At 40.4% G+C, this 12,518-nt stretch overlaps 1 protein-coding gene across 1 annotated transcript; it reads right to left on the bottom strand.

Annotated features, from left to right (window-relative positions):
• LOC107608972 (probable pre-mRNA-splicing factor ATP-dependent RNA helicase DEAH2) lies at positions 7,826–12,131 on the bottom strand (the record flags this gene model as incomplete). Its single annotated transcript, XM_016310778.2, is given in 7 exon segments — positions 7,826–8,349; positions 8,683–8,801; positions 8,929–9,167; positions 9,257–9,382; positions 9,791–10,875; positions 11,006–11,208; positions 11,722–12,131. Coding segments are annotated over 7 exon segments (2,178 nt in total). The 3' UTR covers positions 7,826–8,222.

Here is a 12,518-nt window from a genome sequence, read left to right as displayed (position 1 = left end):
GTTGTGCCACTTTTCCCGGATTTGTCAGGGAGCTCCTGAGGATTTTGCTTAATGGAAATGTATCAAGTATGAGGGAAGCCTTCGGAGCAATATTCTGAGTTTCGTTGCACCTATGGAGATCAGGGTGTTTTCTGAACTCGTGAATAAGAGTAGTGTGGCTCAGGAGTGTGTAAGGAAGGTGGCAGCAGAGAAGGGAAGCATGAGGGTGCCTTTCTAGAGGACTTCAGGGAGGAATTTTGCACCAAGGGACAGACAGTTCAAGCGTGGCAGCTTTGTCCCTCAAAACAATCAGGGGCAGGGCAACTTCAGAAGGCTGAATGCTAATGCTAATCAGGGAAGAAGGTATAGAAAGCAGCCACAACAGAATTTGAGCTGTCAGAGATGTGGGAAGTATCATCCAGGAGTTCCGTGCAGGTTTGGAACCGGAGTATGCTATTTCTGTGGACAGCACGGGTACTTGGCCAATAATTGCCCAGAGAAGAAGAAGTATGAGACTGGTAGAGTGCAGTAGCCCGGGGAGTGCATACCACTTCTGCAGTAGGTGCTGAGGGATCAGAGACACTGATTAGAGGTAACTGTGAGATGGCCGGTAAAGTTTTAAATGCCTTATTTGATTCTTGGACAACACATTCATTTATTCCATTTGAGAAGGCTAATGAGTTAGGGTTGAAAATAGTAGTCCTGGGGGTATGATTTAAAGGTGTATAATGCTACCCATGAAGCTATGGTGACTAGGTTAAGATGTCTACAAGTTCCGTTTTGAGTACAACAACGTGAATTTGTGCATGACCTGATTTGTCTACTGATGACTGGTCTTGATCTCATCTTGGGACTAGATTGGTTGTCCAAGAACCATGTCTTGCTTGATTGTTCTGAGAAAATGGTATGCTTTATGCCGGAAGGGTCAGAAGCGCCTGTCGTGGTGAATCACTATTATTTGAACTCTATGATGATAAATTATTCTAGGACTGAATGTTGGGGCATTATGCTATTAACTGCGGGTGTTTTGGGTGATGACCAAACCTTGGAGCAAATTCCGGTTGTGTGTGAGTTCTCAGAGGTATTTTCAGACGATATTGACGAATTTCCACCTAACCGAGAGGTTGAATTCGCTATTGAGTTGGTGCCTGGAGCCGGTCTAATCTCGAGTGCTCCTTATAGGATGTCACCTCTAGAAATGGCCGAGCTGAAGGCTCAGCTAGAAGATTTATTGGGTAAACACTTTATTCGGCCGCTTGTTTCTTCGTGAGGAGCGCCAGTGCTACTGGTAAAGAAGAAAAATGGAAGTATACGCTTGTGTGTTGATTATCGGCAGCTAAATAAGATTACTGTGAAGAATAAATATCGGGTTACCAAGAATTGACGACCTAATGGACCAGTTACAAGGAGCCGGTGTGTTTTCTAAGATTGATTTGCGATCAGAATACCACCAGATAAGGGTTAGAGATGAGGATATTCCCAAAACTGCTTTTAGGACGCGTTATGGTTATTATGAGTACACAGTGATGTCTTTCGGGTTGACTAATGCTCCGGCAATATTCATGGATTACATGAATAGAATTTTCCATCCGTATATAGATAAGTTTGTTGTCGTATTCATCGATGACATTCTTATTTACTCCAAGACAGAAGATGATCATGCGGATCACTTACGGACTGTGCTGCGAATCTTGAAAGATAGGAAACTGTATGCTAAGCTATCTAAGTGTGAATTTTGAAAGAGAGAGGTGAAGTTTCTTGGCCACGTGGTGAGCAAGCAGGGAATAGCAGTAGATCCTGCTAAGGTTGAAGCAGTGATGAATTGGGAGCGACCAACTTTAGTGACGGAGATCAGGAGTTTCCTAGGTTTGGCAGGTTATTATCGGAGATTCATTAAGGGATTTTCACAGCTCGCCTTACCTTTAACCAAGCTGACTAGGAAAGATATGCCTTTCGTTTGGACTCCTGAGTGTGAAGAAAGTTTTCTGGCATTGAAACAGAGGTTGACCACTGCACCTGTGCTAGTTTTGCTTTAGCCGAGTGAATCGTTTGAAGTGTACTGCGATGCATCACTGAAGGGTCTGGGGTGCATGCTGATGCAGCACCATAAAGTTATGACATATGCCTCACGGTAGTTAAGGCTACATGAGATGAACTACCCAACTCACGACTTAGAACTTGCTGCTGTTGTGTTTGCTCTGAAGATCTGGAGGCATTATCTCTATGGCATTAAGTTCTAAGTTTACTCAGACCACAAGAGTTTGAAATACCTCTTTGAGCAGAAAGAGTTGAATATGTGTCAAAGAAGATGGATGGGGCTTCTGAAAGACTATGACTTTGAGTTAAACTACCACCCTGGAAAGGAGAATGTTATAGTAGACGCCTTGAGCCAGAAGTCTCTTTGTGCTGCTTGGATGATGTTGCGAGAGGAAGAGTTATTAAGAGCTTTCCAAGGTTTGAAACTGGGAGTTAGAGAAGAGTTTGTGACTCTGTGCTTAAGTCAACTACCTATTTCAAGTGATTTCAAAGCTGAACTCCTAAAGGCTCATCAGAATGACAAAGAATTGTATAAGATTTTGCTGGAGATTGAGCAAGGCAAACAGTGGAGAGTGTCAAAATACAAGGATGGTTTTTGGAGGTTCAAGGACCAGATTATTGTGCCAGATGTCGAAGATTTACGACAAAGCATCCTGAAGGAAGCTCATAAGACCGGATTCTCAATCCATCCGGGAAGCACCAAGATGTATCAATATCTAAAGACGATGTTCTGGTGGCCTGGAATGAAAAATGATGTGGCGTTGCACATTTCCAAGTGTTTAACTTGCCAGAAAGTTAAGATTGAGCACCAGAGACCATCAGGAACCCTTCAGCCTTTGGAGATTCCACAATGGAAGTGGGAGAGTATTGCAATGGATTTCGTACCGGGCTTAGTTAAGACTCGGATGGGTTATGACGCCATTTGGGTGGTTGTGGACTGACTAATCAAATCGGCTCACTTTCTCTCCATTCGGATAAGTTGCACGATGGAGGAGTCAGCGCGACTATACATTAAGAAAATTGTGAGATTACACGGTGTACCTTCCACCATTATATCCGACAGGGATCCTCGATTCACATCAAGGTTCTGGGAAGCCTTTCAATGAGCATTTGGCACTCAATTGAGCCTAAGCACTGCATATCACCCTCAGACGGATGGTCAGTCAAAAAAAACAATCCAGACTTTGGAGGATATGTTGAGAGCTTGTGTTTTGGACCAGCCGGCGAACTGGGATCGGTATATGCCCCTAGTGGAGTTTGCTTATAACAACAGCTACCATGCGACTATCGGAATGGCTTCGTATGAGGCTTTGTAAGGTAGGAAATGTCAATCTCCGCTATGTTGGTATGAAGCTGGAGAAAGGAGCTTGTTAGGGCCTGAGATGATAGCTGAGACCACAGAACAGATAAAGAAGATCCGTAACCGAATGCTTATAGCTCAAAGCCATAAAAAGAGTTATGCTGATCAGAGGCGGAATCCTTTGGATTTTGAGGAAGGAGAGCATGTGTTTCTGAAGGTTACTCCAACCACCAGAGTGGGAAGAGCTATTAGGACAAAGAAACTGAATCCCCGTTACATTGGACCGTTTAAGATCCTGAAGAGAATTGGACCAGTGGCTTATATGATCGCTTTACCGCCGCATCTTTCAAACCTGCATGACGTATTTCACGTGTCGCAGCTTCGGAAGTATACTCCTGACGCAAGTCATGTCCTAAAACCAGAATCAATTCAAGTAAGGGAAGATCTGACGCTTCCAGTAACTCCAGTTAGGATTGATGATACCAGCATTAAGCGTTTGCGCGGAAAGAAAGTATCATTAGTGAAAGTAGCTTGGAGTTGGGCTGGTATTGAAGAGCAGACTTGGGAGCTCGAGTCAGATATGCAGAAGGACTACCTACACCTCTTTTCAGGTAATTGAATCTGAATTTTGAGGGCAAAATTCTTAATTAGGTGTGTAGGATATAAACCCCACTAAATTAGTAAATAATTGGTCAATAAATTAAATTTTAATAAGGAAAATTAAAAATGAAAATATTATATTGAAATAGGATAAAGCTCTTTAAAACGAGAATTTTGACACTAATTTCGAAGAATTTGGCCCAAGATTGGACCGAATAGATAAAACCGATTGAACCAGATCCAAACCGGATCCGTGGGCTAAACTGGACCCATCACTTAAATGAGCTAAAGCTCATCTTCCTCCCCAATTTAGCAAAAAGCACACTGAAACACAAGGAGGGGAAGAAAAGGGTTCTAAACCCTTGTTCCAATTTCTAACCACCATAACTCTCAGCTGCGAGCTCCGATTGCCGCACCGTTTGCGGCCACACGTCCAGCGCGTCAAGCTCTACGATTCTATCGGATCAATTTATAGTTAAGCTTTAATCTCACCTCAGTTTCTCTACCCCTTTAATTTTCGAAAATTTTGAGCCTCTATGTTGAGATTTTGTCAATTTTGGTTCTCTAGGTTCAAATTAGCTTATGGAGCTTGTCGGATTTAGTTCATTTAGTCCATGGACATGGTAAGGACTATAAATCCTAGCTATTTCTTGTTTTGATTATGTTGGATATTGAGTTTTTGGGTATATGTATGTATATATATGTGTTAGGTGTATGAATGCATGATATGGAGACCTTGGAATCATTGGAAGCTTGATTTGAGAGCTTGGTGGGTGTTAGAGTTAAATTTTGGTGATTAAAGCCTTGCCCTTTTTGCCTAAGTGAGTTGCCTTGGTTAATACGTGAAAATCGGCCAAGGTATGGTTTAGGTTTCACATATTTAATATGTAATGTTCTGTGAAAATTTAGACTAGATGACCATATGTTAGGTTGGAACGTATGAATGTACTTAATGGTTAGTGATTTTAGTAAGAATTGTGACATGAATTGGGGTGCTTGTTGAATGAACCAAGAATGATGAATTGATGATGTTATGTATGTGTATGTATATGTATGTTGAATAAGTGAAATGATATTCTATTGTATTGAAAGGTTGAAGTGAGATGTTGTTGAGTTGAGAAATGGTAGGATTGTAAAGATTGTTGTGATATTGTTAAAGGTATGTTATTTTGATGATTATAGGTAGGATGAGTTGGGTTGGAATGAGTTTTAAAAAGAAAACGAGATTTTGAAGTTTTTGTGAAGTTTGGTTTTTGGCCGAACTTCAGCGACCCATAACTTGGCTTTCGGACCTATGTGCACGCGTAATGGGCTAAATTTGCACGCCCACACGTACGTGTGGCCGATGCGTGCGCGTGACTTGAGGATTATGAGTACGCAAGTTTCTCATACGCGACCATGCGCATATGCGTACGCGTAATCCGGGGATGCGTACGCGTCTTGGCCTAAATGCATACAAACGCGTACGCGTGGCCCCTGTTTTCTGCAAAACTGGATTTTGTGTTTTTAAATCAAATTTCAGACTCCTAAACCTCTATTATCATCCTTTTAGTTATAAAATATAATACTAAGCCTAGTAGTTAGTTGAAGCTAGGAAATTGAGGTAACTTGGGGATGAAGAAAAGGGGCAAACGTGATGAATTATAAGAGAATGATGTGAAGGCTGAAAGAAGTTATGATGCCATGGCTATAATGAACGATTATATGATGAATGTGAATGATTATGAATATTTATATGGCTTATGAATTTAATGTTATCTGAGATACGAGTTTTTCTGGGTACAGAACCGTGGCTTGCCACCACGTGTTCTAGGTTGAGACTTGATACTCTGTTGACCCTACGTCGTAAGGGTGACCGAACACGTATAAATTTTCGGAAATGGATATCCCCCATTGAGTAAGTTATATATGAATGAATGAATGAATGTATGAATTATGAATGAAATGACAAAAAGCTATGTATAGACTCATGGGGATGCGCGACGAGGGACAGTCCAAGGGTTTCGGACTTATCGGGTTAGCTTGATAACCGACAGATGAGCCTCATCAGCCATTGGACACTCATACATCATGTGCATTTTGTTTGTTTGTTTTCTATGCATACTTGGGAATGCCTAACTGAATATATATTATGCTAATTGTTATATTTGCTACTTGCACTACCTGCCTTCTACTTGTTCTTGAAATTGTTTGTTTGTTTGTCTCTGCTAAATCATTGGTGATGGAGAAGCGGAGGAAAGGTGGATAGGTTTAATGTTAAAGTTAGGTTTAAGTTGAGTTTGGAATTCCTTAGAACACCTACCCCTTTGTGGTTTCTGTTTAGTAACTTATGTCTTATAATCTGAGCGTCGGCATTCTAAGATTGCCTCTGGCATTCCCTGGACCTTATATATTATGTGCGTGGCACCTTTACCATGCTGAGAACCTCCGGTTCTCATTCCATACTGTGTTGTTGTTTGCAGATGCAGGTCGAAAGGCACCTCGCTAGGCGTCTGGACTTCTGAAGCGGAGTAGTTCCTGGGTTCTTTTGTTATTCAGTTTATGTATATATGTACTTAGCTTTCTCTCCAAGAAACTTGTTTATTTTGCCCCTCTTAGAGGTTTAAGGAGAGTTAAGGTTTTATCTTTGTATTTTGGGTATTTTGGGTATTTTGGGATGTGTATACACGTATGTAAATATTCTTTGGCCAGCCTTGGCTTCGCAGGCTGAGTTAGGAGCTAGTTATTCTGTATCCTTGATTCTTTATTCTCTCTCTTTGTTTAATTACACCTATGATCTTTAGGTTGCTTAGCACGCAAGTAATCTCGTTTCCTGAGCGTTGCGCTTTTTATTTTGCGATTTTGTTTTACCCGTTTTTCAAGGCTCCTCGTATATTACTCTTTCAGATACTATTGTGTATATATTTTGTTTTAGAGCTCGTAATACCACACCACCTCTGTTTTACGGCTTAAGCGTAAAACTGTGTGGTAGGGTGTTACATTATGGTATCAGAGCTGTTTGTTCCTGTAGAGCCTGAGGGACGGATTGACTATGCTTCTGTGCATTCTCTGTATATGTGTCTATGTGCTATTAGAATATCTAACTGATATATGTGGCATAAACGTTCATGAGCATGCATTTGGGGCTTAAAGCACTAGATTTGCGATATTGAGACTGATCAACTTGATATCACTTGTTTGGTGTGTATAGGGACCAGATGTCGACTCGCGGACGCGGTCGCGGGCAAGGTAGAGACAGAATAGGAAATGCTATTCTTGAAGCGACAGGGAATAATCCTAACCCTGTAGACTTTATGGCTTCCTTGGAAAACATGACTGCAACTATGTAGGCGACAACCAAAGCTCTGGAAACCAAATGAACAATGGTAATATCCTCGGGTCAATTAAAACTTTCTGTTTTGATTTTTGTACAAAATGTTTTTCCAATTCATTTCCCTTTTCTTTGTATCATTGGCAATATCTGTTCTTCAAATAATTTACTAAATGCAAATTTTCAGTTAATCCTCTTATTGTACTTATCAAATTAGACTGGTTAAACTAGATCCACGGATTTATGTTCTTAAGTTAAATTTAGTTTAAAAAAGTAGCTCAAATAAATTAGCTCGATTATTAGAGGTATAATAGCTATCTTAGCAAATTTTTTTATCTAAAACATTCTCGGACCGCTAAATTCCGGACATCTTGAAAGCACCATAACATTCAACAGGAAACATGAACTAATGTTTTTAACTCATGCTCATCTTACAAGCTCAATTTATAATTTATGAAACTACTGGTAAAGTTAAAGATAACTTAAGCTGACACGACTCACTTTTGGTTCTAGTACCAAAGGCATTTTAGGTGGCTCAACAATCGGAATATCAAAACCTGATAAGACGAAAGAACTAACCTACGTGCTACAAGGGAACATTCAAATAAAACATGGCCATTTGAAATGGTACCTTTGGATCTACTTGCTTTTTCTGTACTTACTATAATATGAGTACCATTATGCAGGGTATTGGCATCGCATCCGAATTCAGACCTTTATCGGAATGTAACATCCAAAAAGAACAAAAATTGCAAATTTCAAAATACTCCACAGGGTAAATAAAACAAACACCACGAATACATATTACTACTCTAGCAAATAAATAATACAAGGAACTTGGGCAATTCTTCAACTTCTCAACTCGTGAATGCGATAATGACAATAATTTCATTCCTCGGTAGTATTAGCCAACTTTTGCACAATGAAATTTATGTCAAAATGAAGGAGACGAAAAATCCAAATCCAAGGTTAAAATGGTGTGGATGGGATAGGACTTCATTTCCTACTCCTGGCTTCATCTCTTTCTTTCTCTCGTTTCTTGTAAAGCCTCTCAAGAACACGCTTCGCTTCGCATTGAGGAAAATTTGACAAATCATAATAATGTGGAGCTACATCAACTAACCTGTCAGATAGCAATCGATCGTCGGGTTAAGTACATGTCAATGACATCAAACATAGTCTGACTGGAAGGTCAAAACACCATACAGGACAAACCAAATTCTTAGTTCCGATTCAGAAAAACAAACTGCAACTATCTTTGTCAGCTTCATAATTCAAAACCTTGAAATTCTGACTTATGAAAGAATGTTAGTTCATGTAATTTATAGAAAAACTATTCTGCAAATTAGGATTTTTATCCTAAGATAACACCCGTCCCCCCCTCCTCTCTCTCTCCCAAAAATAAAAGATGAAATGGCAGTACAAGAATAGAATTCAGAAACAGGAAAATTCTTACCATTCACCACGTATGTCTGTAACAGTTCTAATAAAATTCCGACTTGTAAGAACAAACTCATTATAGATGACCCATTCAGGTTTGTGATCCAGACAATTTGATGGGTGCAAGTGAACCACCTACAACAAGAACAAGTTATGTAATGAGTACAATCCACCAAGGTACTTCTAGCTATTTTGAAGATACAAAATTTATGACGGTGAAAGAAAAAAGTAAATGGAAAAATAGCAGGTCGTCTTTCCAAACCTGGTTGTCTTTCACAGTCAAGTAGTGTCCAGTTCGCTCCAGATGAGCTACCTGCATAAAATATCCCGCCAGCATAGCCTTTCTGATGTTGACGTAGTAGTCCCGACTATTGAAATCAGTGCTGCATAACTTCAGGTTAAACCTGGCCATGATACGGACTAGCTGTTGTCTAACGTTGTCGGCTGCTTTCAGTGCCCTATGATTAACGAAATTATCATAGCACCATGAAGGATCCTCATCTGAAAAGCCAATTTCGGATACCCCGTCAGAGCATGTAACAAGCAAGAAATTGAAAACGAAACAGAAAGCTAGCACATATAGCACTTACTGTTTTGTTTGTAGGCATGATATACATTCAATAGCGTGAGATGATCTCCATCAATGTGCCCAAATCTAGCTTTCGCTTCATCAGCAGCTTTCTGTGCCTCTCTAGGCCGGACAAAGCAATTGGGTACTAAAGAAAGAAATTGATTATCACAGAGGAGGCCCACGGAAGGTCAGCAGATGCATAGAGGCGAGACCACACGATTTTCTTCATGAGAGAATACTGAGAAACTGCAACTATCTGCATCAGCACTTACTTAGAATCCTATGGAGCATGCCAACCGGGGGCATGGAACCCAGAGAAGACAGTTGCTGATGGCTACCTAACAGGACACACTACCGACAGCTTTCATGTGCAAACCAAGCACACACGTAAGCAGTCAAACATCCCCATCATATGCACAATATTATCACTGTGCATGAATGCTGGGCGTCCATTTCATAATGGAGCCCAACGCAGATACATTCCCTTTAACATTATGCGGGAGACTCTGGACAGACATGAAATTAGAAGTATATGTTAATATAAAAACAATACCTGATAGCATGGCAGAAACTGAAAGTATCTCATTTGAACAGTTGAATTCTGGACTGACAACGAGCATCTTTGACATCTGTGGGTCCAAAGGAAATTCACTCATAATCTCACCCAGCTTTGTTAAGTTACCATCATCATCCAGTGCACCCAAGTAATTTAACACTTCCAATGCCCGCATTAAGGTCTCTGGGGCAGGAGGGTCCATGAAATCAAAATGCACTAAATCATCTATGCCAAGTTTCTTCAAGGTGAGAACTGTGTTGGCAAGATTCGATCTCAAAATTTCAGGATACGTTTGTGGCTGAAGATCATTATGGAAACTTTTCTCAGTATAAAGTCTAAAACATTTCCCTGGTTGAGTTCTTCCAGCACGCCCAGACCTCTGGTGTGCACTAGCCTTTGATATTGGAGATACCAAGAGAGACTCAACACGGATGCGAGGGTTATAAACCTTCTGCTTAGCAAAGCCAGGGTCAATGACATAGACTATACCATCTATTGTTAGTGATGTTTCAGCTATGTTTGTTGACACCACAATCTTCCTTCCAGGGGGTCCACCCTCATTTACTGGAGGAGGAGCTGGCTCAAAAATCTTCTGCTGCATTGCTGGCGGAAGAGTAGAATACAGTGGAACCACTTTCACAGGGCCTACCTGATCTCCCATATTTGAAACTTCTTTCGTAATTTTGCGGCATGCATCCTCTATTTCTTCCTCACCGGTAAGGAAGACAAGTATATCTCCAGGAGGTTCACACATGTGTATCTGCACCACCGTCCTAATAGCAGCCTCCAAGTAGTCCCTTTCAGGTTCCTGGGTATAGAAAATCTCCACTGGATGTAACCTTCCAGGAACTTTCATAAGTGGAGCGCCATTAAAATATCCCTGAAACTTTTCAGCTTCAAGAGTCGCACTCATCACGACCAACTTCAAGTCAGGTCTATTTTTAAGCACTTCCTTTAGAAGGCCAAATAGCACATCTGTGGCCAAAGTTCTTTCGTGTGCTTCATCAAGAACAATTACTTTATATCGTTCCAAAAGTGGATCAGCCATTGCCTCCCTCAGAAGCATACCATCTGTGAGATACCTGTAAGGGTAACAAAAAGGCATAAACATTTAGACTACACGAGTAACAAAAATAGCAGCATGATTAAAAAAAACTTTATATTCATATGAAGTAGAAGAACAATAATTTCCTAGATATAAATAGAACATACTTCAAAACGGTTCTTGCGCTACTGCAATCTTCGAATCTGATGCTGTAACCAACCTCTTCTCCAATATTCACATCCATCTCTTCCGCCACACGCCGGGAGACAGACATTGCAGCCACCCTACGTGGCTGTGTGCATGCAACCATCATCTTTCTGCGTTTATCAGGGCTTTCTATATCAACAGCCTCCAAAACAAACTGGGGGATCTGCAAGCCAAAACAAAACAAAATAAAATAAAATAAAATAAAAAGGAAAAACTCACGCCAACAAGTAGTGTAATAATGCTTTTTAGTAATTGCACCTTGTCAAATTTTGTTCAGTTATATTTTTCAAATTTCATAGCATATCACTCGCTAAACAATAGCTCCATATAGCGCCTGTAATTGCTAATAGTCTAATAGTAACCTAGGAATCACCAATGCTTCCAAATAGTCACCGTCTGTCAAAGAAGCAATACTTCCAAACGTGTCATAGATGCAATCTTCAAAAATCCTAATGCCTCTTAAATCCTAGCTTAGTTTTGCCCCCTAAGATTTAAGTTCGTAATGTCTACACAGTAATGCTTAAATATTATACAAGGCGCTCAAACAGGATTTTAATGTTAAGTACTAATTATTAATTACTAAATTATATGCTTAACCAATCATTTTGCTTTTATTTCCTCAACTACAACATATATTATATACGTAAACATTGAAAATCATGAGAAAGCAACTAACCTGGGTGGTTTTACCACTGCCAGTTTCACCAACGAGGATGAGTGTCTGATTATTCTTCAACGCCTGCAGGAATTCCTCCTTCTGGTGCCATACTGGAAGCGTCTTCCTCTTCTCCAAGATCTCATAGTACCTCTGCGAATAAGCCCTCCCATTCCACCGGTTTATGAGGCTGTTTCCTCCGACGGCGTTGGCGGCGCCGCCGTTCGGCTTCGCCATCTTAACGGCACCGTCATCAACCACGTCGAACAGGCTCACCTTCCTCTTCCTCTCCGTACCCATCAAAACCCTAATCCTCTAAAAAACAAGGTGTATAATCTCTTCAGCAGCTATCGCGAGTTACGGAATAATAATAATAACAACAATAGTAGTAAGTAGTGAAAATGGTTGATTTGGGAGCCGAATCGAAGGCTCTTGAAACGGGATACCCTGCTAGAGAGCCCTCTACTGGAGTGTTCTTGGCTTTTTGCCCCCTCTTCGGTGCAGGGAAAAGAGTTAGGGTTTTCAAGGTTGTTGTTCTTTTTTATTTTGTTTCTGTTATGGGGAAAGTGAGCGGAAAAAAAGAAAAAAAAAATTAAAATTAGAAATCACAGCAATTGATGTATAAACAATAAACCTATCACTCTTTTTTTTTGGGTCAAGAATAAACCCATCAATCTGAATCGAAACTTCGAGGGTTCTTTTTCGGTCATTAAACTTCGAGGTTGTTTAGATTTTGATGTAATGGGTTATGGAATCATGGGCTTGATGAATCCAAGCAAGCCCTCTATTTTTGAGCATTTTTCTTCAACTCTTAAAAG

Source organism: Arachis ipaensis, chromosome B07 (assembly GCF_000816755.2).
Source record: "Arachis ipaensis cultivar K30076 chromosome B07, Araip1.1, whole genome shotgun sequence".
Lineage (NCBI taxonomy): Eukaryota > Viridiplantae > Streptophyta > Magnoliopsida > Fabales > Fabaceae > Arachis > Arachis ipaensis.
This window is presented reverse-complemented; position numbering and strand designations above follow the sequence as displayed.